This window comes from Salminus brasiliensis, chromosome 9 (genome assembly GCF_030463535.1).
Source record: "Salminus brasiliensis chromosome 9, fSalBra1.hap2, whole genome shotgun sequence".
Taxonomy (NCBI): Eukaryota; Metazoa; Chordata; class Actinopteri; order Characiformes; family Bryconidae; genus Salminus; species Salminus brasiliensis.
In genome coordinates, this window is record NC_132886.1 from 3,258,439 (window position 1) to 3,284,805 (window position 26,367).

General features: G+C 39.5%; 1 protein-coding gene across 1 annotated transcript in view; it reads left to right on the forward strand.

Annotated features, from left to right (window-relative positions):
- The window catches only part of pth1r (parathyroid hormone 1 receptor), a 127,177-nt gene extending 103,867 nt beyond the window's left edge, over window positions 1-23,310 (forward strand). Inside the window, exons 6-13 of the mRNA XM_072688683.1 lie at window positions 9,140-9,326; window positions 11,888-12,041; window positions 16,459-16,519; window positions 17,811-17,877; window positions 19,474-19,568; window positions 21,090-21,231; window positions 21,349-21,390; window positions 22,957-23,310. Of these exons, the coding sequence (XP_072544784.1) occupies window positions 9,140-9,326; window positions 11,888-12,041; window positions 16,459-16,519; window positions 17,811-17,877; window positions 19,474-19,568; window positions 21,090-21,231; window positions 21,349-21,390; window positions 22,957-23,310 (1,102 nt within the window). The remainder of the gene's footprint in view (window positions 1-9,139; window positions 9,327-11,887; window positions 12,042-16,458; window positions 16,520-17,810; window positions 17,878-19,473; window positions 19,569-21,089; window positions 21,232-21,348; window positions 21,391-22,956) is intronic.
- Window positions 23,311-26,367: the final 3,057 nt, after the last annotated feature.

A 26,367-nucleotide genomic window follows, 5' to 3' on the forward strand; every position in this document is an offset into this window, starting at 1 on the left:
TATGAGTGTGCATTTGCACATCTGTGTCAGCAGTGGGTGCAACTTAAAGTATTGCATTCATTAGAAGAGGTGTCCACAAACATTTGGACATATAGTGTAGCTGGTCTCCAGCTAGAGGTTTTTCTTCGGTGGAGCCCCGAAGGTAGAGATCCAGCTTAGTATGAATTTTCTGATGCATCAATATTAATTAAATCACATACTTTGGTTTTCAATTGCAAGAACAAATACTGTTATTAATAATTTATGATATCTTATTATGAATACTACGAAAAAAATAACATACAAGCAGTTGTTGTGTTCGTGGCATTTATTAACCACACTAAGTAAACATCTAGAGAGCAGGCTAGAAAAAGTAAGTGAACCCTTAAATGTCATAATCTACTACTGTAGATCGGTCTTTAGATCGGCCGCATCTCCTCCCCAAAACATTTCCTGTAGCTGCAAATGAGATTTTCCCCAGCTCTGAAAAAGGATGAACTGAAACAGTTTTCCTGAAACTGTTTCAGTTCATCAGTATTTCGGAAATATCTTCTGTGCACAGTCCTCTTCAGGTCATGGCAAGAATCTCTATAGGTTTAAAGTCAGGACTCTGACTCGGCCGTTCCATGACACGAATCTTCATCTATTTCAACCATTATTTCGTTGATTCAATCCTTTGTGTTGGCCCTGGACCTGTTGCATCACCCAACATCTCATCAGCTTGAGGTCATGGACTGCTGACTTCACATCGTCCTGTAAAATGTCACAAAACATCCAGGCCCTGGGGCAGGAAAGCAGCCTGAAACTACGATTCTCCCTTCACCATGCTTCACAGTTGGGGTGAGGTGTTGGTGTGCAGCATTTGTTTTCCTCCAAACATAGTTTTGCAACTTTGTCTCATCTGTTAGATGATTTTATGAATTTTTGAATGAACATTTGTGGTATCGAGGCATGGTTCCCATTAATCTGTAAACATCCAAACTGCAGGCTAGAAAAAGTAAGTAAACCCATTGGAAGTACCTAGATTTCTGCACTGATTACAAAAAAAAAAATGGTTTGATTGTTATCTAAGTTACAATTATGGACAAACACAATCTAACTAAACTAAGAACACACACAGTTGTACTGCTGTGTCTTTTGTTAAGGACACTGGGTTGAGATTCTCAGTGCAGGCTAGAAAAAGTAAGTTAAACCTTTGTAAGTACCTGGATTTCTGCACTGATTACTAATACATTCGTCTGATATTTATTTAAGTCTCAATAATATCAAACACAATCTAACTAAACAAATAACACACATGTTGTATTGTTCATATCTTATATTGAGCATGCTGAATAAACATCCAAACTGCAGGCTAGAAAAAGTTCAACATGCTCAATAAAAGACATGTACAGTACTACTGTGTGTGTTTTTAGTTTAGTTAGATTGTGTTTGTGTATATTTGGGACCTTTTCATCAGTAATCAGTGCAGAAATCCAGATATGTTCAAAGGCTTCACTCACTTTTTCTAGCCTGGAGTTGGATGTTGGATGTTTACTCAACATGCTCAATATAAGATATGAACAATACAATGTGTGTATTAATAGTTTAGTTTCATTGTATTTGTCTATGATTCTGACTTAGATAACACTCTTTACTAATAAAATGGTCTGATTGTTATCTATGTCACAATAATAGACAAACACAATCTAACTAAACTAAGAACACACAAAGTTGTACTGCCCGCATCTTGTTTTGAGCATGTTGACTAAACATCTAAAATGCAGGCTAGAAAAAGTAAGTGAAGCCTTTGGAAGTACCTAGATTTCTGCACTGAATACTAATGAAATGGTCAGATTGTTATCTATGTCACAATAATAGACAAACACAATCTAACTAAACTAAAAACACACACAGTCGTACTGTCCTTATCTAGTTTTGATAACATGTTGACTAAACATCTAAAATGTAGGCTAGAAAAAGTAAGTGAAGTTTCAGAATTTTGCACTGATTTCTAATGGGATTTAAACTGGTAGTTATCTAAGTCACAAGTATAGACAAATGCAATCTAACTACACTAATAACACATACAGTTACACTGTCTTTTGTTGAGCACATTGAGTTGACATCCTCAGTGCAGGCTAGAAAAAGTAAGTGAAGCCTTTTGAATGACTTAAATGATTTCTGCACTGAATACTAATGAAATGGTCAGATTGTTATCTATGTCACAATAATAGACAAACACAATCTAACTAAACTAAAAACACACACAGTCGTACTGTCCTTATCTAGTTTTGATAACATGTTGACTAAACATCTAAAATGTAGGCTAGAAAAAGTAAGTGAAGTTTCAGAATTTTGCACTGATTTCTAATGGGATTTAAACTGGTAGTTATCTAAGTCACAAGTATAGACAAATGCAATCTAACTACACTAATAACACATACAGTTACACTGTCTTTTGTTGAGCACATTGAGTTGACATCCTCAGTGCAGGCTAGAAAAAGTAAGTGAAGCCTTTTGAATGACTTAAATGATTTCTGCACTGAATACTAATGAAATGGTCAGATTGTTATCTATGTCACAATAATAGACAAACACAATCTAACTAAACTAAAAACACACACAGTCGTACTGTCCTTATCTAGTTTTGATAACATGTTGACTAAACATCTAAAATGTAGGCTAGAAAAAGTAAGTGAAGTTTCAGAATTTTGCACTGATTTCTAATGGGATTTAAACTGGTAGTTATCTAAGTCACAAGTATAGACAAATGCAATCTAACTACACTAATAACACATACAGTTACACTGTCTTTTGTTGAGCACATTGAGTTGACATCCTCAGTGCAGGCTAGAAAAAGTAAGTGAAGCCTTTTGAATGACTTAAATGATTTCTGCACTGATTTGTAATATAATGGACTGGTCGTTATCTAAGTCATAATTATAGACAAACACAATCTAACTGAACTAAGAACACAGACACTTGTACTGTCCATATCTTATATTGAGCATGTTGAACTTTTTTCTAGCCTGCAGTTTGAATATTTATTCAACATGCTCAATATAAGAACAATACAATGTGTGTGTGTGTTATTTGTTTAGTTGAATTGTGTTTATTGATATTATTATTATATAAACTTAGATAAATATCAGACAATTGTATTAGTAATCAGTGCAGAGGTACTTCCTAAGGGTTAACTTTTTCTGGCCTGTACTAAGAATCTCAACCCAGTATGCTCAACAAAGAACACAGCAGTACAACTGTGTGTTATTAGTTTAGTTAGATTGTGTTTGTCCATAATTGTAACTTAGATAACGATCAGACTATTTTATTAGTAACCATTGCAGAAATCTAGGTACTTCCAATGGGTTTACTTACTTTTTCTAGCCTGCACTGAGAATGTCACCTCAACAAAAGACACAAACACTGCAACTGCAAGTGTTCTTAGTTTGGTTAGTTTGTGTTTGTCTGTAATTGTAACTTAGATAACAATTAGACCTTTCTATTAATAATCAGTGCAGAACTCCAAACACTTTCAATGGGTTCACTTACTGTTTCTAGCCTGCTGTATGGATGTTTATTCAACATGCTCAATATAAGATATGAACAATACAATGTGTAAGTGTGTCGTTTGTTTAGTTAGAGTGTGTTTGTCAATAATTGTTTTTTTTTTATTATTTTTTTTTGTTTTGTTTTTTTAATAGCAGCAAAATCAATTGACAAATCAATGACAACTCACATTCAGATTCAGATTCCTAATGAACGATCTCCTCTTCTACTAACAAACACAAACGTGGTCTGGATTTCTGTCCGTGAGTAATAAGTCCTATAAAGTTACAGTGTGTGTTCATTAACTGTGGCTTCTAAGGGTTAAGTGCCTCCTTCTTCTCCAAAACACTGGTCTCTTTGCTGAGCGGAGTCAAATGAATGTTGTTCACATTCCGGCTGATCTTTCAGGCTGATATGCGTGATGGAGGCACTTTTGTGCTCAGTAGCTCCATTTACATGGCTAATTAATGCGGAGAGCGAGCGGCGTCGTTATTTATCCGGCTGCCGTGTTTAAATGAAGGCCCAGGAGCGTGCAGGACGGAGCTGCTGACAGCCGGAGCGGGCTTGGCTCCGCTCCAGCTCTGTCAGCGCCGGTGTGTTAAGAGAGAGAGACTCTGGGCAGGAGAACGGCTGGACGACACCATGCATGCTGCTGGCCGGTCCTCCAGGGTCATTTAGCCATGCTCAGAGTCAGCAGGGAGTCCAAGGAGGCCAAGAGAGGGTCTCCGGCACATTAACGCTGTTTTTGAGGAACACGGTGCTCAGGAAAAAAATGATGTCTTGGCAAGTTCATGTGTCTCGATGCCACAGACAGAACAGAACTGCAAAATTCATTTTATTTAAAGTCATTTTGGAGCATTTCTATTGGTCCATTCATTAAGAAATTATGATTTTATGAATGATGAATTTATGAGATGCTTACAACACACTTGAAACTGGTCATTAATTAAGTGATTAATTACTTCACAGCACTTATCTGTAATATCTGTCACAGTGTTAACATTAATGATAGTCGTTCAGCCAGCTAATGTCGTTGCCTTTAAATGATATCAGCTAGCTTAAGCTGCATTACTGTCTAATAGCATCAACTAATAGCATCAACTGCTAGGTGAATGCAGTTGCATCCCAGGTGGTTGCTGTAGTGTTGCTAGGTGATTGCTATGGTATACCAGGTGGTTGCTATGCTACAGCTAGGTGGTTGCTATGGTATATCAGGTGGTTGCTATGGTGTTGCAAGAAGGTAGCTAGGTGGTTGCTAAGATGTTGCTAGGTGATTGCTATGGTATACCAGGTGGTTGATATGCTACAGCTAGGTGGTTGCTATGGTATACCAGGTGGTTGCTATGGTGTTGCAAGAAGGTAGCTAGGTGGTTGCTAAGTTGTGGCTAGGTGGTTGCTATGGTATCCCAAATGATTGCTGTAGTTTGCTAAGTGTTTGGCGATTGCACTGGTATTGCTAGAGGGTTGCTAGGTGGTTGCTATGGTGTTGTTAGGTGGGTGCCATGGTATCCCAGGTTGTTGCTGTAGTGTCACTACATGGTTGCTCTGTGGTTACTATGGGGTTGCTAGGTGATTGCAGTAGCAACCCCGGTCATTGCCATGCTACAGCTAGGTGATTGCTATGGTATCCCAGGTGGTTGCAACGGTTTTTCTAGAGGGTTGCTAGGTGGTTGCTATGATGTTGCTAGAAGGTTTCTATGGTGTCCCAGGTGATTGCTGTAGTGTTGCTAAGTGTTTGCTATGGTGTTGCTAGGTGGTTGCTATGGAGTTGCTAGGTGATTCCTATGGTATCCTAGGTGGTTCCTGTAGTGTTGGGTGATAGGTGGTTGCTATGGTGTTGCTAAGTGGTAGCTAGGTGGTAGGTGCTTGTAGGTGGTTGTTATTGTGTTCCGAATTGGTTGATATAGTGTCGCAAGGTGATTAAAATGGTATTTCAGGTGGTTGCTGTGGTGTTGTTAAGTGGTTGCTAGGGTGTTCACAAACATGGCTGTACACAACCATGATAAGAAAAGTATCCACTAACAGAACGCTACGCTAAATAAAAGCATTTGATTTCAAAAACACCTCTGGAGGAGCAGGTGTCTACAAACTTTTGGACATACTGCATTAGGCCTTCTCTGAAGGTGTAGAAGACCCTGAGCCCCCCCCCCCCACTGATTATCACCCCCTCTGTATATCAATTAATTTGTAGCAATAGCTTGTGGGAGTCGTACAGCCGTCTCATAATGAGCAATAATAGCTGCATTATTTGATTTGGGAGATTGCTTGGCTAGTCATTTATTTGCAGGGCAGAGCTCTGTAAGGGTCAGCTCAAAATTCACGGCCGTCCGATCAATAGTCCCCAGCGGTCAGACGCTGGCAGCATAATGAGGCCGTGGAAAGGCTTCAACGTCACGTCACACACTCTTACCTGCTGAAGCCGGAGGACGGAAATAAAAACAGCCGAATGACTGCCCGAGTGCTGGGTCGTCCAGCTGAAGCGTGGACTGAAAAGCTAAACTGTGTGTTTTGCAGCCCTGCCATGTTAAAATGGGCACGCGTGGCTCCCAGGCTCCGGCTTCAGAGCTAACGTGATTAATTAGGACAGAAACGGGACACTGAGTGCACACAGTTCTTCTGCAGCTGCTGCTGCAGGACTTGGTCATGGTGCTCTGTAACACACGCGGCCTGTATCAGTGTGGAGGCCGTCCTGGAGGACAGTAATGATGCTGTTATGCACACTTGCATCATGCTTTGGCACTTTTTTGTCATTTTGGCTTCTCTATTTGTGGAGCCACTTGCCTTTTTAATGGGATGTGTAAATAAGTGCAGCTCCTGCCTGCCTTGATTGATGCTTTCTAAACTTCTGCAAACACTCTGGATTCTGGATGTAGCGCACAATTCAGTGCACCTGGATTCACACAGGCAGGAACGCTGGTGAAGACAAGCGATTACAGTCTGGCCTCTAATTCAGTTCAGTTCAGTTCAGCTGAGTCATATTTGTAAAGCATGTTCTCCAACAGGACAGGGGGTATCACCGGGGTAGGGGTATAATGACACCTTTAGAGGGCAGAGGTGAGCAGTGTCTGTCTGTTTTGAGTTTTGAGCTGTTTCTGTATCTCAGAAATTCTCCTCTATACTCAAAAAGGGTTCTAGATAAAACTAAAAAAGGTTCTTTAAACAATATGTAGAGAACCTCTACAGACATGTCTCTACCAATCGATTCTCCTTTATTGGTTCTTTGCCTGGATAAAAGCAAAATGTTGTTAATAAAAATAAGCAAAATAAACAGACTGTCGCTATGTGGTTGCTATGGTAGCCCAGGTTGTTGGTATGGTGTTGCTCAGTGTTTTCTAGGTGGTTGCAGTGACATCCCAAGTGGATGCTATGCTATAGGTAGGTGGTTGCTATGGTTGCCCAGATTGTTGCTATGGTGTTGCTAATGGGTTACTAGGCGGTTGTTGTGGTCTTACTAGGTGGTTGCTTGGGTATCCCAGGTGTCTGCTGTAGTATGGTTGCTAGGTGGTTGCAGTGGGTGTTATGGTATCCCAGGTGGTTGCCATGGTATCCCAGGTGGCTGCTGTAGTGATGCTAAGGAATTGCTAAGTGTTTGCTATGGTGTTGCTAAATGGTTGCTATGGTGTTGCTAAACAGTTGCTATTTCTTGCTAAATATCCTTTGGAATCAATAAAGAATCCAATCCAATCCATCCATTCATCCATCCAGCCAGCCAGCCAGCCAGCCACTCAACCACCCACCCACCCATCCACCCAATAATCCACCCACACACCCTCCAACCAAACCAGCCAGCCAGCCAATCCATCCATCCATCCATCTACTCACCCATCCATCCATCCATCTACTCACCCATCCATCCATCTATCTACTCACCCATCCATCCATCCATCCATCCATCCCTCCATCTATCCATCCATCCATCCATCCATCCATCCATCCATCCATCCATCTACCCACCCACCCACTAACTTACACATCCATTGCTATGGGGTTGATAGGTAATTTGTGATTTGTGATTGATATGGTATTTCAGGTTGTTGCTTAGTGGTTGCTAGGGTGTTCACCAAACCTTCTCCCTCTGAGCTTTTAGCATTCAATAAAGTAGCACTAGGCCATCAGGTGGCCCAGTATGTTAGGAACTGATCCATTAAAAGATTTAAAACCAGTTCTAGATGAAGATACAGAACCCTAACCATTTAGAAGATGTTTTCTTTGCATGTGAGGAACAGTTTAACCTGACAAAGAACCATAACAGAACCATACCAGTGTACAAATAGTTTTTGTAATTCTGTTTAGTACACTGTATAATGTAGAATAGCTGAGTTCTATAGTACAGAACCATTGCCTTTACTAAAGAACAGTAGATTTTTCCTTCAGAGCCTCAGTGTCGAGAGGCTTGGTTTCCCTCAGTGCATTCAGCTGGGAGGGGCCAGTGTGGGCCAATGTGGGCCAATGTGGGCCAATGTGGGCCAATGTGGGCAGCACATGCTCGCAATTTAGTTTTTACAGCTCACTTTTTTAAGCGACACTTTTTTCCTTTTTCTTTTTTTTTTTTTTAAATATTCATGCTTTTTCAAGCCCTCAGAAGAATGTGTACTGGTGTGTGACGGCTTCATCTGGCTCTAATTAGGAGCCGGATTGTTCTTCTAGGCGCCGAGGAATGAGGTGTTAGTGATTCTGCACCAGACCAGACCAGCCACCTAAACCTCATCCTCGCCTCGCCTGGCAAACAGCTTTTTATCATTAACTGATGTCGCCTGTAATCCTGCTGTAGCGTCTAATCTCTAATCCGATAATCTTGTGCTTGTTGTGATCTGTAATGTGATCTGAGTGGACAACTATAATATCCAGTATTAAGCTCTAATAACATTAATATCCAGTATTAAGCTCTAATAACATTAATATCCAGTATGAAGCTCTAATAACATTAATATCCAGTATGAAGTTCTAATAACATTAATATCCAGTATGAAGCTCTAATAACATTAATATCCAGTATGAAACTCTAATAACATTAATATCCAGTATGAAGCTCTAATAACATTACCATCCAGTATGAAGCTCTAGTAACATTAATATCCAGTATGAAGCTCTTGTAACATTAATATCCAGTATGAAGCTCTAATAACATAAATATCCAGTACGAAGCTCTAATAACATTAATATCCAGTATGAAACTCTAATAACATTAATATCCAGTATGAAGCTCTAATAACATTAACATCCAGTATGAAGCTCTAGTAACATTAATATCCAGTATGAAGCTCTAATAACATTAATATCCAGTATGAAGCTCTAATAACATTAATATCCAGTATGAAGCCCTAATAACATTAATATCCAGTATGAAATGATTTGACCTGCTTCTGTAGGTATGAGCATATGTCCTCATCTTTGTGGACTGTTGCTCAATATTCGTATCTGAATTCAGACTGAATGTAATGACGTGTTAGTAAGTCTTAGATGAAGTGGAGATAGAGTCATTTTCTGAGGTTCTGCGCTGAAGCTGATGAAGAGGAGGGTCTGAGGAAGTGCAGTCATTATGTAAACGTTCTGCAGCCGATGTCATTTGGAGAAATTATTTAAGGTGAAACGAGCCTCTCTCATCTCTCTCCCGTGTATCTCTCTCCAGCCGGCTGCACTGTACCAGGAACTACATCCACATGCACTTGTTTGTGTCGTTCATGCTGAGGGCCATCAGTATCTTTGTGAAGGATGTGGTGCTGTATTCTGGGGCTGCGCTGGAGGAAACAGAGCGAGTCACTGTAGAAGATCTAAAGTCCATCACTGAGGCTCCACCTGCCAACAAGGCTCAGTTTGTAAGTATATTCCTACAGACACCATTTCATACACACATACCTACACATTTTAAAAGTTCAAAAGTTTACAATCACTTTAAAAGTTGTTTGCAGTTACTGCTTTAAATCATTTCATTTACTACATTTAAATGGGTAAATCAGTAAATTAAGAACGTTCTCATATTATTTTTCTCATATTAATAGTTGTTATGATGTAACATTTTTCATTCACATGCAACCCAAATTGACGTGTGTTCTGCAGTGTAGAATCTCAGTTTGGAATGCCCTTTCAAACCTTTTGCATTTATTTCAGAGATTTAAAGGCATATTTAAGTTAGAATCACTGCTGAAATGTTTAGATTCACTGTTCAGATTTTAGATTCACTGTTCAGATTTCAGAATAACTGTTGAAAAGTTAGATTAACTGCTCAAGTTTTAGAATTATTTTAGTTTTAGATTCACTTCTCCACCTGCCAACAAGGCTCACACTATTTCATACATACATACCTCCACATTTTAAAAGTTTAAAAGTTTACAATCACTTTTAAAAGTTGTTTGCAGTTACTGCTCAAAATCATTTCATTTACTACATTTAAATGGGTAAATCAGTAAATTAAGAACTTTCTCATATTATTTTTCTCATGTTAAGTTGTTATGATGTAACATTTTTCATTCATATGCATTTTAGATTCACTGTTCAGATTTTAGATTCACTTTTCAGGTTTTATAATTTCTTCAGTTTTTAAATTCACGGCTCAAGTTTTAGATTCACTGTTCAGATTTTAGATTCGCTGTCCAGATTTTAGATTCACTGTTCAGATTTTAGATTCGCTGTCCAGATTTTAGATTCGCTGTTCAGATTTTAGATTAGTTTTATAATTTCTTTAGTTTTTAAATTCACTGTTCAAATGTTAGATTTAGATTCACAGTTTGGAACGTCTGGAATCATTTCTCAAAAATTGAAAGATGGAAAGATAATCGTAATCTTTATTCAGAGTTAAAATCACTGTTCAAATGAGACAATAATTATTCCATAGTTTTGAATTCACTTTTTCAGTAGTTTTCAAGAAATGGTTGTAGCACAGCCACTTTGCTGCAGGTAAATGTATACAGTAATAAATGTGCTCTACAGCTTCACAAGAGTATATCAATAAGTGGACAATTCTTAAGTTTTAAGTTTACCTTTCAATTTTAGAATCATATTTTAAAGTTAGAATCATGTCAGAAGTTTCAGAAGTTTCTGCAACTTCACAAAAATGAGATGCTAAAGGAGTCCAGGATGATGGTCAGAGCTCTAAATTGGTACATTTACCAGGTTCTAACAACATTAAAGACATTCTAATGGCATTGATAACATTAATGCCCAAATAAAAGTAACATCCACAATATGAAATGATTGGAAAAGTAGTGTAGGAAATTAGGCATTCTACACATCACCACTGTAGCTCTACACACTTGAATGGAGAGGATTAGCGGGGCAGTGGAGGGATGTGTGCTGTTTCAGCAGCTCCCAAATAACAGCCCAAAGAGCCGCGACCAGATCTCTTCACGCAGCTTTGCTCCACTTCACTAACGAGGGGTGCATTGTTTTTATAAATCAGCTCCAATTAGCCGTTTATGTGCGTCAGAAACTTCTAAAAAACCACATGCTCCTCTTGTTGAACCTTTCTGCTTTTACCCAGAAGTCTAAGGGGCTGAGGGCAGAGATGGTCATGCCTTTGTAGAACGCTGGTAATTAGCATGCTGCGTGTTCATGAAGTATAACTGTGCATTGAGTGTGTGTTGACATCTGAACCCTCTAGTCTTCCAACAGTTTTACTAATATTTAATATTACAAAAATGAAAATAAAGCAAAAATAATAGGTAGCATTATTAGCAGAGCTTTTTATTACATTTCTATTAATAATACACAGCAATGTTCAGAGGTTTTAGGCCCCATTATTCTACCCCCTGTCTCTCAGCAGTGAGGGTTCTACAGTAGAAGCTCCAGATCCCATCAGAACAGATAAAGCAGGGGAACATAAATCCAGTAAAAAGGAGAAACAAGAGCTTCTCATTCTGAAGAAAGAATAGTGAGATCTTGTCGGTGAGCTAGTCTGAAGAACAGAGCTCGGTTCCTCCAGGGTTCTCCTGGACGCCCCCCAGTCCAGCCAGCACAGCGTGGAGGATGTGTTCAATCAACTCCATCAGCAGCAGCAGCAGCAGCAGCTCACCAGATTTACCATCATTAAGCCCTGATTTACCACCAAACCAGGTGTTGATCTGAGGAGAACTAAATAATACTAGATTCCATGAGAGAGGAGAACTTTGGAGATGTTCTAATGATGAACACAGTGATGGAGAACCACCACCACCAAGGAAATTTGTTGTTTGGTTCAGACCTTCTGACTCTTCAGTTTGGTCTGAACTTAAGATGCCAAAAGACCCAAAATTTGGTCTGGCCAAAAGAGGTAGTCTCAGGTTAGTGGTGACTCCTCTGGGTTGTTGATGATAGGGTTGTGGGTCCCATGATAGCTGGATTCACTAAGCTTCCACTGTTGCCAGTTTTTGTGTGATGCTGAAAGTCTTGCTCTCTTTCATAGGTGGGCTGTAAGATCGCTGTCACACTCTTCTTGTACTTCCTGGCTACCAACTACTACTGGATCCTGGTGGAGGGCCTGTATCTGCACAGCCTCATCTTCATGACCTTCTTCTCAGACAGGAAGTACCTGTGGGGCTTTACTCTAATTGGCTGGGGTAAGCAGGTCATGCCGTCTTTGAATGATTGAATGAATAGGAGGTAAACAGAGGCATTCAGAGTGGGTTTGGTGGGACAGTGGTGGTGAATGGAACCTCAGTGGACGTCTGGAGAGTTGAACGTCTCTATGGGGTGCATTATAGTTGGGGTTATGTGGCCTGGATCAAAGCAGTGAATGCTAATTGTTGAATTTGGTTCAAACTTAAAGCTGCAAGCAACATTCATGTCAGTCGCCACTGATTGGGTAGATGGTGGGACGATAACGTCCAACCCAACGTTGCAGGACTGCATTGAGGAGCTGATGGCTTGTCCCATGATTGGCCTGTTTACACATCTGCGGTCTATAATATGTTCATATTCCAGAGTTCGCTTGGAAGCAAACCGGGTCTGGCCTGGTCTGGGGGTCTTGGCCCGATTTGTTTGCGTCACATCAGGATTCAGATGGCAGCATTCTCACTCGTTCTTATGAGCCACAGTAACAGAGCAATCACACCATGACTCATTTTAACCAAAGTAAACCCTCAAAGCTCCCTCACGGGAAATGAATCCACCACGTCGTTATAAAGGCACTGAGGCACTTTCAGTTTTGAGAAAATTGGTTCTGCCTGTTAACCCACTCGTTCATAGGGATGCACCAGTTCGATACTAAGATCGGATATCGGTTCCGATATTAACAAAATTAGCTGGATCGGGTATTGGATAATTAGTCTGATCCAAAGGACAGATCCATTCACGGAACCCTGTTCTCGCATCGACGGTATTCCAGACTTCATAACCCAGGATCAGAGTCACCTACAGACATCATACACAGATCATAGCAACCAGCAAGACTCCTCCTATCTAACCAACATGGTCCCCTCGACCCGTCACCAGCTATCAGCGAGTAATCCAGCTCGTCTTCCGTATGAGGAGAACCGAGAAGCGAGGGGCTGCTCGCTCCTCTTTAGTCTCATAGACTTCCACTTTCAGAATAAAAGTCCTGAGCCCAGACAGCACTGTGCCGAGGTCCAGCACAGTTAGTTATTCATTTTAGTGACCAATAAACAGAAATTAGGTTCATTAATATCTGTGTTGTAGTTTGTTTGATAAAAGTTAGTAAAGTAATGATTACGTCAATCCTGATGCTTGAAGTCTCTCCCAGATGGTGAGGTATATGGTTTATTAATTCTACAATGTTATCAGATCGGTATCAGATATCGGCCGATACTCAAAGTTCATGTATCGCTATCTGTATCGGAACAGAAAAAGATGGGTCGATGCATCCCTACTCATTCATAGCTCCTCCTAGCATTAGCAAAGCTCCCGACACTAGGAGGGTAAGGAGTGTCCCCAATGTGGCATTGTCGGGCATTCAACACACTGGCAGGAAAAAAGTGCCCTTGGTGGAGCACCACACCAGCTAACGGACACCTGTGCCAGCCAGCATCGCTTTAGAGTGATGAGGGCAGGGGGTGCCATCTACCCCCCACCCCCCAGAGAGAGCACGACCAATTATGCTCTCTCAGACTCAGGCTGCTGATGGCAAAGCGGCATGGCTCAGGATTCGAATTCAAGACCCCCAGTAATGCCTTAGTGGTAGTGGAGGGTGTTCTTAGGTTAAATAGTCTCAGACAAATTTGGATTTGCTCTGATTTTATGTGTAAGAGGGCAGGTCCAGGTCAAACACAGGGGTAGCAAAACACCAAACATGAGGGGATCCAAGAAGGGCAGTCGTAACACAAGCGAGGGTCTATAACCAGAGGGTGACCAAAATCAAAGGGAGAGACACCAAATGGCAAAGTACGGTTATACAGGGTAAAACAGGTGTGTGGAATCAGTACTCAGGTGATTGTGACTGGGTGAAAGACTTCTGATTGGATGGTGATTGGAGGTGACATGGCATTATGGGAAATGGAGTCCTTAAGTGAGTCTAGAAGTGCAGCTCTGTGAGGGCGTGGGTGAGTGGAGGAACCGGGAAGCGTGAGGTGTAGGTTCACTGGTGGGTTTAGATAGTTAATAAATGGCTATATCTGTGTTGTAGTCATGGCGACCAACACCCTGTTCCATTCACCACCGCTGTAAAGAAATCGATTGGTGAGTTTTTCCCCCAAACCCCAATCTGAAGGTGTTCATATCATCTTAATTATGCAGGATTTTTTGTTTAATAAAATTAGCAGCATGCTAATTGGTGTCCATAAGCTTCCACTACTTGTTAGCCACATTAGCCACCTCGAAGCCCCAGTGCAGAACTAAAGAAGCAAACTTCAGACACCAAAACTTGTCTGTTGGACTACGATTAAAACGTAAATTAATTTTTTTATAAAATGTGGAATTTTATTTTAAATAAAAAAGTACAGTTTAGCGATCGTTTTAGCGGATAACAGAAAGTCCTACAGTGTCAGAAACCACATGATCAAGTCTTTTTCCAGATTACTCAACACCTCCACATGGTTTGAGGAGAGGGTGTGATGGTTTTGACCTGCAGTTAGCGTCATGCTAATTGGTGTACTTAAGCTTTCACTACTTGTTAGCTACATTAGCTACCTCGTAACCCCAGTGCAATTCTAAAGAAGCAAACTTCAGACACCAAAATGTGTCTGAGTACGATTGAAACAGCGTAAATTCTGTCTTTCGAGAAAACTTTGTCTTTAGCTGTCATGTCGGATAATTCGGAGTTCTGCGAATTTCTGACGGGGGACTTTCATGTGCCTCCGGAAACAGCATTTGAAGTCAGCGGAAGCTTTTTAAAACCGTTTCTCCCGACTTCAAAGCAAATTAACACTCTGATCTTGTCATTTCGCCACGACGGATGCAAGGAAGCGTAGGAGCTTCTGAAGATCCGCTCCTATGGAGCTCTTATCTTCATCGGGGCGACCAAGAAAAGAAAATACGCAATAATACACAGCACCCAGAGCAGGAAGAGGCAGTCAACCACAATACATGAAAAGAACAGTTCCAACAAAGCAAATTACAGTAATTATAGTCATTTCTCCAGGCTATCAGGGTCACGCCTGGTCCCAGGTATCTTTGTTAAACTGCCTTTTTTTTATGGAAAATTACTTTTTTTGCAAGACTGAGGCTGATAATTAGCAGCAGTGGTGATTAGAGCCTGCTGAATAGTTTCAAAGGCTCAGGGATGTTAATGTCCTGGGAGGTTTACATAAGCTGGAAGATGAGCAGCTTTGGAGATCGAATGGCCCGCCACGGCGCCTGCATTGTACACACTGTGCGAAATGTGTGTGCACAGCGCATACAATGTGGATGCAGTGGAGGCCTCCACCCAACCACCCCCGGCCAGTTTGAACCCCTCTGCTGTAGATGCACCTTGTTGGGGTTCAGATTCGAGCCTTTCATCAGTGGCCAGTTTATATAAGTGTACACCTGTATAGTGGAGCTAAACAGACATACAGGGACCAGAGAGTGGAAGCACAATGTACAATGTTTCTAATAAAGTGGCCAGAGAGCGGAAGTACAAAAGTAGGGGTTTCCAATAAAGTGGACAGTGAGCGGACTTACAAAAGTAGGTGTTTCCAATAAAGTGGACAGTGAGCGGACTTACAAAAGTAGATATTTCTAATAAAGTGGCCAATGAGTGGAAGCACAAAAGTAAGTGTTTCCAATAAAGTGGCCAGTAAGCATAAGTACAAAAGTAGGTGTTTCTAATAAAGTGGCCAGTGAGTGGAAGTAGGGGTTTCTAATAAAGTGGCTAGTGAGTAGAAATAGGTGTTTCTAATAAAGTGGCCAGTGAGCGGACGTACAAAAGTAGGTGTTTCTAATAAAGTGGCCAGTGAGTAGAAATAGGTGTTTCTAATAAAGTGGCCAGTGAGTGGAAGTAGGGGTTTCTAATAAAGTGGCTAGTGAGTAGAAATAGGTGTTTCTAATAAAGTGGCCAGTGAGTGGAAGTAGGGGGTTTCTAATAAAGTGGCCAGTGAGTGGAAGTAGGTGTTTCTAATAAAGTGGCCAGTGAGTGGAAGTAGGTGTTTCTAATAAAGTGGCCAGTGAGTGGAAGTAGGGTGTTTCTAATAAAGTGGCCAGTGAGTGGAAGTAGGGGTTTCTAATAAAGTGGCTAGTGAGTAGAAATAAGTGTTTCTAATAAAGTGGCCAGTGAGTGGAAGTAGGGGGTTTCTAATAAAGTGGCCAGTGAGTGGAAGTAGGGGTTTCTAATAAAGTGGCCAGTGAGTGGAAGTAGGGGGTTTCTAATAAAGTGGCCAGTGAGTGGAAGTAGGGGGTTTCTAATAAAGTGGCCAGTGAGTGGAAGTAGGGGGTTTCTAATAAAGTGGCCAGTGAGTGGAAGTAGGGGGTTTCTAATAAAGTGGCCAGTGAGTGGAAGTAGGGGGTTTCTAATAAAGTGGCCAGTGAGTGGAAGTAGGGGGTTTCTAATAAAGTGCTGTTCCTTTTGTTCTGACAGTAAACATAAAGCTGTGCTGTTTATTGCAGGTGTGCCGGCCATGTTTGTGACCGTCTGGGCCAGCGTCCGAGCCACTCTGGCTGACACTGAGTGAGTGGTTTATTTACCCTGAAAACACACACACACACACACACACACACACACACACACACATACACACACAAACACACACACACACACAGACACACACACACAATACACACACACACACACACATATAGACACACACACAGACAGACACACACACACACACACAGAGACGCGACATTGCTGTTGAATAAATGTTACTCCAGAATGACCTGTCAAATCAAGATGACAGCATCTATCCGTCAGTGGCTGCAGTATTGATGTGATGTGTTTTCATAAGCATAGAAAAGTGGTCGATTCTCAGCGTGAGATAAAATCATATTAAAGCCTAGACCTTTTTATATAAGGCTGATAAAATTCATGAGCCAAGAGTTTTGGTGTGTTTTTACACATTTTCAAGAAAAAAATTAAAAAATAATAAAACAAATAAAAAAAATAAAATAAATAAATAAATATATATATATATATATATATATATATATATATATATATATATATATATATATAAACACATGGGATTTATTATTATTATTATTATTATTATTATTATTATTATTATTTTGATAATTAAATATAAATGTGTATTATACTACCATTATATATAGAAACTTACATAATACAAATGGTACATTATTATTGTTACCGCATATTGATACATATGGTGCACATTATTATTACATATATACTTACATTATTATTATTATTATTATTATTATTATTATTATTATTATTTGATAATTAAATATATAAATGTGTATTATACTATCATTACATATAGATACTTACATAATACAAATGGGACATTATTATTATTGTTACTGCATATTGATACATATGGTGCACATTATTATTACATATATACTTACATTATTATTATAATTATTATCATCATTATTATTATTATTATTATTATTATTATTATTATTTTGTATTACATATAGATACTTAAATATATAAATATGTATTAAAATAGTATTATATGTAGATACTTACGTATATAATGCACATGTATTATTATGTATAGATACTTACATATTTCTATTATATGAGTTATATCATTTTTGCATATAGATTTCAACATATATATAATGTATATAATAAAGTTGTATATTGAACTTAGTAGACAATCAACATTCAATGTAATAGTATTTAAATACTAGTCATTTTGGAGCATTTCTCGTGGCTATATATCATGATTATTGACTCAGTGTAATGGTCAGCTGGCCTTTAACAGTGACAGGAGTGCAGCTATGAGGTTTTCCTGCAGCTGAACGCATCTCTTGTTTTGGGGCAGGTGTTGGGACCTTAGTGCCGGCAATCTGAAGTGGATCGTGCAAATCCCCATTCTGACAGCGATAGTGGTGAGTTCATACCAACATCTGCAGTAAACAAGAACTCCCACACTTCTCAGACCTGGTCCACAACTCCCAGCTCAGTGTAGCCCTAATACAGATGTGCAGCAGCTGGCTGCAGCAGTCCACTGCTTTTACTCCTGATGCTAATACTGCTGTATTACATAGTATATCGTCACTCTTCACTGAAAAACACGTATCTCCAAAATGAGGACTTTACAGGAGAGATCAACAATGTTCTTAGCTTTCAATTGAAGTTTAAGTAATTTAGAGCATTTCTATTGTTCCATTTATCCCGAATTATTCATCCACATTTATATTTACATTTACATTTAAGACATTTAGCTTCACTATTTACCCAAGAAAAACCTCATCTAGTTTGAATAGACTAATAATTCAAAGATCCTTTAAGTTTAGACATATACAGAGCAGCTATATAGTGCAGCTTTATAGTGGATACAGAATAATTCATAGTGGATACAGAATAATTCATAGTGGATACAGAATAATTCATAGTGTATCCCTAAATAAACCTAGGAGTTCATGGTGGATACGCAATAATTCATAGTGGAAACTGAATTAATCGTAGTAGTTTTCTGAATACGTTGTGGTTGATGCTGAATAATTCATAGTGGATACTGAGATAGTCACAGTAGTTTCTGAATACGTCATGGTTGATGCTGAAAAATGTATAGTAGTTACTGAATAATTCATAGTGGATCCTGAATCAGTCGTAGTAGTTTTCTGAATACGTCATGGTTGATGCCGAATAAATCATTGTGGATACAGAATAATTCATAATGTATCTGGAGTAATTCATAGTGGATCCTGAATTAAACATAGTAGTTTCTGAATAACTTATGGTGAATATGCAATAATTCATAGTGGATACTGAAGTTTAAGAATACCTCATGGCTGATGCTAAATAATTCATAGTGGATCTGGAATAATTCATAGTGGATCCTTAATTAAATATAGTAATTCATGGTGGATACGCAAACATTCATAGTGGATACTGAATCAGTCACAGTAGTTTTCTGAACACGTCATGGTTGATGCTGAATAATTAATTGTGGATACTGAATAATTCATAGCGGATCCTTTATTAAACATAGTAGTTTCTGAATAACTCATGGTGAATATATTTATATTTATGGCATTTAGCTGACGCTCTTATCCAGAGCGACTTACAAGGTAAGGTAAGAGGCCAATGTAGTGTTAGGAGTCTTGCCCAAGGACTCTTATTGGTGTAGCACAGCATAGTCACCCAGACTGGGAATCGAACCCCAGTCTCCCACGTGGTATGGTAGTTCACTGGCAGGTAGTGGTGTTATCTGTTGCGCCACACCAACCACTGAATATGAAATAATTAATTGGGGATACTGAATTAAACATAGTAGTTGCTGAGAAATGCATGTTAGATACTGAATATTTACTTACTAGTTGCTGAATAATTCATAGTGGATATATTGCTGCAGCAGATTTGAGAGATGACGAGTGCCAACTTCTCAACAAGGACGCTGATGTTGTAATATAAAGAAATGCTATCATTGTACATTTACTTCTGTGTATTTGTTTGTTTTCCTTTCTCCCCAAATTCTGAAGGTCAATTTCTTGTTGTTCTTGAACATAATCCGAGTTCTGGCAACAAAGCTGAGAGAAAGCAATGCAGGAAGATGTGACAGCAGGCAACAGTACAGGTGAGGACACAGTTCTGTTAAGCTTTAGTCTGAAGCTCCTTAACAACAGCGTAACTGAACAGAGCCCAGTTTCCCAAAAGCACTTACTGAAATGAATGCTGCTTTTGAAAAGATGCTACAGAAACACAGCTGTTGTCTAAAGATCAGTAGTTTGGGTAGGAATTGTGTTTATGTAGCACATTTAATTCATTTATCAACACTACGTTTCTTCAGCGAATTTTTCCGCCTTGAAAATAAAGACGCTTTGAATGGTTTTTTAATGCTGCCATAGAAGAACCACTATGGGTTCCATAAAGTACCATAAAGTGTTTGTATTAAAGTCTTCGCTTGATTTACTAATTCAAAGGTTCTTCACCTTCACACATTGAACCAAAAGTGGTTCTTCTCTAGTATTGCTCAAGGAACCTTTTTAAGCATCTTTATTTTAGGAGTGTTGCATTAAGATATATAAAGATGCTACTAAGGGATCTTTCAGACCTGCCATAGAAGAACCACTTTGGTTCCCTAAGGAACAATTTGTGATTTCGTGGAGAATCTTCTACCAATCTTGACGTTCCTCACACACAAATATGGTTCCCTTAAGAACCAAAAGTGGTTCTTCTGTGGCTCAAGGAACCCTTTAAAGTATATATACTATATATAAAGGTGCTACTAAGGGGTCTTTCAGCCCTGCTATAGACTTTCATCACTTGTGGTTCACTATGGAACAAAGCTTGATTTTGTGGAGAACCTGTTACCAATCTGTTACCAATTACAAATACGGTTCTTTAAAGAACCAACGTTGATTCTGCTGTGGCATCACTCAAAGAACCTTTTGAAGCAGCTTTATTTTTAGGAGCGTACCATTAGGATATATAAAGGTGCTACTAAGGGGTATTTCAGCCCTGCCATAGACAAATTACTATTGGTTCCCTGAGGAACCTTCTTCTCGAAGAACCTTATATTGGAAAGTGTGGTTGAGGGAGAGAGAGAGTGTTCAGTGCGATGCTCATTTGACCATTTAGGTATTAAGTGTGCTATAATGCTGTGTATTATAGTGTATATATATATATATATATATATATATATATATATATATATATATATACAGAATTTCCGTGATGATTGTATATAGATAACTAATAACTCAAGTCAAGTCAAATTTATTACGTAATTAGTAATTAGTAATAGACAGAAAAAAAAGAAATATAATATAAAAATATATATAAACCATAAAATAATAAACCATCTTTGTTGTGCAAAAACCTCCAAAATGCCAATTTTACAGGAGAAGAAAAAAAGCTTCTTAACTTTCAATGGAAGTCAGTGTAAAAAGATTTAATTCCAGGTGATTTTGGAGCATTTCTATTGGTCCGTTCATCAAGTAATTCAATTTAAAGAACAACTGCCAGATTTGCATTATGTCAAAAAGTGAAAAATATCAAATAATGAAAAATTTGTGAAAGACATTTGTGTAACAGCAGCGATGTCGGCTTGAATAAATCTGTTTCTATTAAATCTGTATTGATGTTTTTCCTGCAGAAAGCTGCTGAAGTCCACGTTGGTGCTCATGCCACTGTTTGGCGTTCACTACATCGTCTTCATGGCTATGCCGTACACAGAGGTATCAGGTATACCATGGCAGATACAGATGCATTACGAAATGCTCTTCAACTCCTTCCAGGTATTGCTTTAAACTCTCGCACGTTTTCAGCTGACACTTTTATCAGTGCTTATGTCACAAAGGATCCCTTTTATGTCCCTGCTTCTGCTCATTGATGTCTCCTTTTATCTTCCGCAGGGGTTCTTTGTTGCTATTATATACTGCTTCTGCAATGGAGAGGTAAGATCATCAAGATTGTCTTCTGTAGTCGTGAATCATCTGGATGTGGCACTTAAGAGCATTAACCCTTTAACGACTGTTAGCTGTGCATTTTTATATGAATGAATGATAATATATAGTATTTTTAATATATGAGCAAATTATATATATATATATATATATATATATATATAAATGCAGTGTTTTTTTTTGTTGTTGGTGATGACTGTGACTTCTGAGTTAACTAGTTAGAGATACTGGCTAGAGATTAGTTTGCATGTCCACATTGGACTACATTTACATTATTAACTGAATAATTCATAGTAGCCACTAGAAAATCCTAATAGTTACTGATACAATTTATAGTAGTTACTACATGTATAGTAATTTATTAATAATTCATAGTAGAGTCATTCGTAGCAGTTACTGAACAATCTGTAGTATAATCCATAGTAGTTACTTAAAAATGCATAGTGGATACTGAATTAGTTATAGTGGATACTGAATAATTCATAGTGGATACTGACATAATCATACTAGTTCTGGAATTAGTCATAGTAGTTACTGGATAATTTATAGTGGATACTGACATAATTCATAGTGGATACTGACATAATTCATAGTGAATACTGACATAATCATACTAGTTGTAGAATTAGTCATAGTAGTTACTGGATAATTCATAGTGGATACTGACATAATTCATAGTGGATACTGGCATAATAACACTAGTTCTAGAATTAGTCATAGTAGTTACTGAATAATTAATAGTAGTTACTGGATAATTAATAGTGGATACTGAGTAATTTATAGTAGTTACTGGATAATTCATAGTGGATACTGACATAATTTATATTGAATACTGACATAATACTAGTTCTAGAATTAGTCATAGTAGTTACTGGATAATTCATAGTGGATACTGACAATTCATAGTGGATACTGAAAATCATACTAGTTCTAGAATTAGTCATAGTAGTTACTGGATAATTCATAGTGGATACTGACATAATTTATAGTGGATACTGGCATAATACTCATACTAGTTCTAGAATAAGTCATAGTAGTTATTGGATAATTCATAGTGGATACTGACATAATTCATAGTGGATCCTGACATAATTCATAGTGAATACTGGCATAATAATACTAGTTCTAGAATTAGGCATGGAAGTTACTGGATAATTCATAGTATTTACTTAATAATTCATAGTGGATACTAAATTAAACAGTTGTTTCTGAACGATTCATAGTGGATACTGAATAATTTACAGTAATTAGTGGGCAGTTTATATTAGATATGGAATATTTTGTTGTTAGATACTGATTAATTTATTGTTGTTACTGAATTAGTCACAGTAGTTTCTGAATAATGCAAAACAGTTATTGAATTAATCATATAACTAAATAATTCACAGTGGATTAATGGTTTATTTGTCCATCATATGTTTCATAAAATGTTTTTGCTTCACATGGTTTAACATCTGAGCTTTGATTGGCAGTTTTGTTGTGGCTGAACGTCAAACACGTTTCAAATGAATTTCATCTGGTAAAATCTTGTGGTTTTGTGGCGGTTCTTTGTGGCAGGTCCAGGCGGAGATTAAGAAGTCGTGGAGCAGGAGAACCCTGGCGCTGGACTTTAAGAGAAAAGCCCGCAGTGGCAGTAACACTTACAGTTACGGGCCGATGGTTTCGCACACCAGCGTGACCAATGTAACAGCCCGTGGGCCACTGGCCCTTCACCTGACCACCCGACTGGGGCCGGTCACCAATGGCCACCGAAACCTCCCGGGCTACGTGAAGAATGGCTCGGTTTCAGAACAGTCCATTCCATCCTCCGGCCAGGAACTCCACATCCAGGAGGAGGAGACGTCTAAAAGTGCCCAGGAGGACAACAAACCCACGCCATTGGTGGAGGAGGAGAGGGAGACGGTCATGTGACCCTTGGTTAGTCAGCTGAGGTCATGTGACTCTAGGAGCTTCCTCCGAGGTCGTTTGACCCTAGGAGCTTCAACTGAAGGTAAAGTGACTTCAGAACCATCGGTGGAGGTCATGTGACTCTAGGAGCTTCAGCTGAGGTCATGTGACTCGGGCAGCTTCAGCTGAGGTCATGTGACTCGGGCAGCTTCAGCTGAGGTCATGTGACTCCAGGAGCTTCAGTTAAGCTCATCTGACTCTGGAAGCTTCAGCTGAGGTCATGTAACTCTGGGAACCTCAACTACGATCATATGACTCTGCAAGCTTCAGTTGAGGTCATGTGACACCAGGAGCTTCGGCTGTGATCGTGTGACTCTGAGAGCTTCAGTTGAGGTCATGTGACTCCAGGGAGCTTCACTTGAGGTCATGAGACTAAAGGGGCTTCAGCGGTGACTCAGCTGAGATTCCGCTAAGGTCGTGGGGCTTCAGGAACTTGGGCCTAGGATCGTATGCCTACAAGGGCTTCGGCAGAGGTCATGTGACTCTGGGAGCTTCACCTTAAGACAATGGATGTTGAGTGTGTTTGTGTGTGTGTGTGTGTGAGAGAAAGAGAGAAAGTGTGTGTGTGTGTGTGTGTGTGTGTTTGATTGAGATAAAGAGCGCAAGCAGAGCCTTCATATCTCAGGATGTCCTCTCAGAGCTGGATTTGCTAATCTGTAGCTAAATGGCTAAATGCAATGATGGTGGTCTTTCACAATGAGCCCATCTTCATTCAGGGCAGGAACGAACTCTGGACACCAGGTTGACTTCACCAGCAGCAGTTGGAGGATGGAAAAAAAAAAAATATTTCCAAAAAAAATGTTGCAGATAGCTGTAACACTAATATGTAATATACTGTATGTGTTTATGAATATGTGGCATTTCTTGAAGGAGAAATAGGAAATTCATCTCATCTTCATAGAATAAGGCATCATTGAGCTTTAAGAGTTTTAAAACGATAGAAAATTCTAATGTACACGTAACGTTTTGCCCTGGAGCTACAAGGCTAATGTACGCTATAAGGACAAAAGTATTGGGACACCTACTCATTCTTAAAAAGAGTAGATCCTGCTTCTGTTGGAGTAACTGTCTCTACTGTCCAGGGAAGGAGGCTTTGCTGTGAGGGTTTGACTTGTGTGTTAGTTAGCGAGATCAGGATGTTGGATGATGATCACCACCCCACCTCCTCCATCCCCAACTCTCCAACTTATCCCATTCAAAAGTACTGGATGGAGCTCCACCACCATCATTCCAGAGAACACAGTTCTTCCACTGCTCCACAGCTCCTCAATGCTGGGGGGCTTTATACCCCTCTAGTAGCCCACGCCTGGCAATGTTTTTCTGCTCCAGAGAGTCCTATTCTATTGGCAGTACTTTTCTAGAGAGACTAGTTGAGCTGTCAGTGTGCATTTGGACATATAGTGTGGTTCTTCTGTGGCATGGCTCAAAGAACCAACAGAGGTGCCTTTAGTTTTAAGAGTGATATGTCTTAGAGAACAGTTCCACTGCTTCATAGCCCAGTGCTGGGGGGCTTAATAATCCCTCTAGGTGACCTCAAGCTTGGTAATAGCAATAGGTGCTCTGCAGAGTAGACGAATTCATCGATTAGAAGGGTTACCTGATTACTTTTGGATGTGTAGTGTACTTGTAGCTCCAGTGCAAAACTAACACTAAAGCTAAACATCTGATTAGCTACATTTGGGCTGAGGGGGAAAGGTGTAAATGATTATTATTATTATTATTATTATTAATATTATTTTTTAAATGTTTTTTTAAACCACAGTGTTAAAATTGCTAGTAAATAATGTAGCCCTAGCACTCTTGTACCCGAGACTGCTCTAATAGGCTCTGACATCATTCAGAGCACGGATGTCTGGCTCTGCCCAGCTCCACCAGAACAAACCTGGTATATTTTAAGACTACCTTCAAATGGATTATGGCCCAGTTCTCCAAATGAAAATGTGACCTTTCTGAAGTTTTTCCTGGCCTCGAGCGGTCAAGACATTCATTGTGTACCTTGAAGCCCCAGTCAGGAATCGCTGCACCAAAACGTCGGCCTGCCAGTGGCTGCGGTTCCCGAGTAGCGCTTTATAATTTGTACTCTAGTCTGGCCTTCATCTGCTGTTCACAGCTCTCGCCAAGCTGTCTGTCCTGTTTAGAGAAATGCCGGTAAGTACAGCACTCTCCTAAACATGAAGGTTCCCACTTTTGGTTCCCTGAAGAACTGTTCAGTGTACTGTTCTTCAAAGCAGTGTTTGAACTAACCCTTTGATCTTGAAACATGTCTGATGTTAAAAGGATGTTCTGTTCTGTACCGATTTGGTTTTTCAAAATCTAGAACTATTTTGGAGTGTAGTGGGTGAATGTGAGCCCCATTTCAATGTTCTTCTTTTTAGCATGCCTTTGCTGCAGTGCCCTCAGAGGAAATTTAGAACAAAAGGTTCTTTGTGCGAAGAGAAGAACCGCTTACGGTTCCATAAAGAAAAAATTTTCCAATGGAGATGTGATCTTTAAATTGATAAAGAACTTTTGCATCAAGAGAAAGTTTTTATGGGTCTTTTAAAGGTTCTTCACACTCACACATCTCTGTGAAAACATGGTTCTTAGATCCAAAAGTTGATCACAGGGTTGTGGGTTCGATTCCCGGGTTTGGCAAACTGCCACTGATGGGCACCTTGAGCAAAGTCCTTCACCCTCTCTGCTCCCCGGGTACTGGAGTTTGCTGCCCACTGCTCTGGGTGTGTGTGTTGTGTGTGTGCTCACTGCCCCTAGTTCACTAGTGTGTGTGTGTGTGTGTTCACTACCACAGATGGGTCAAATGCGTATACAAGGACAGGCCCGAGGATAGATACCCCCTATCCCTGTCACGCAAAAACCTAGTATCTCCAAAATGGCAGCTTTACAGGAGAAGGAAACATAATAATTCTTGACCTTCAGTGGATGCAAATGTAAAAAGATTTAATTCCAGGACATTTTGGAGCATTTCTACTGGTCCATTCATTATGAAATTCTGACACAATATAAAAAACAACCACCAGATAC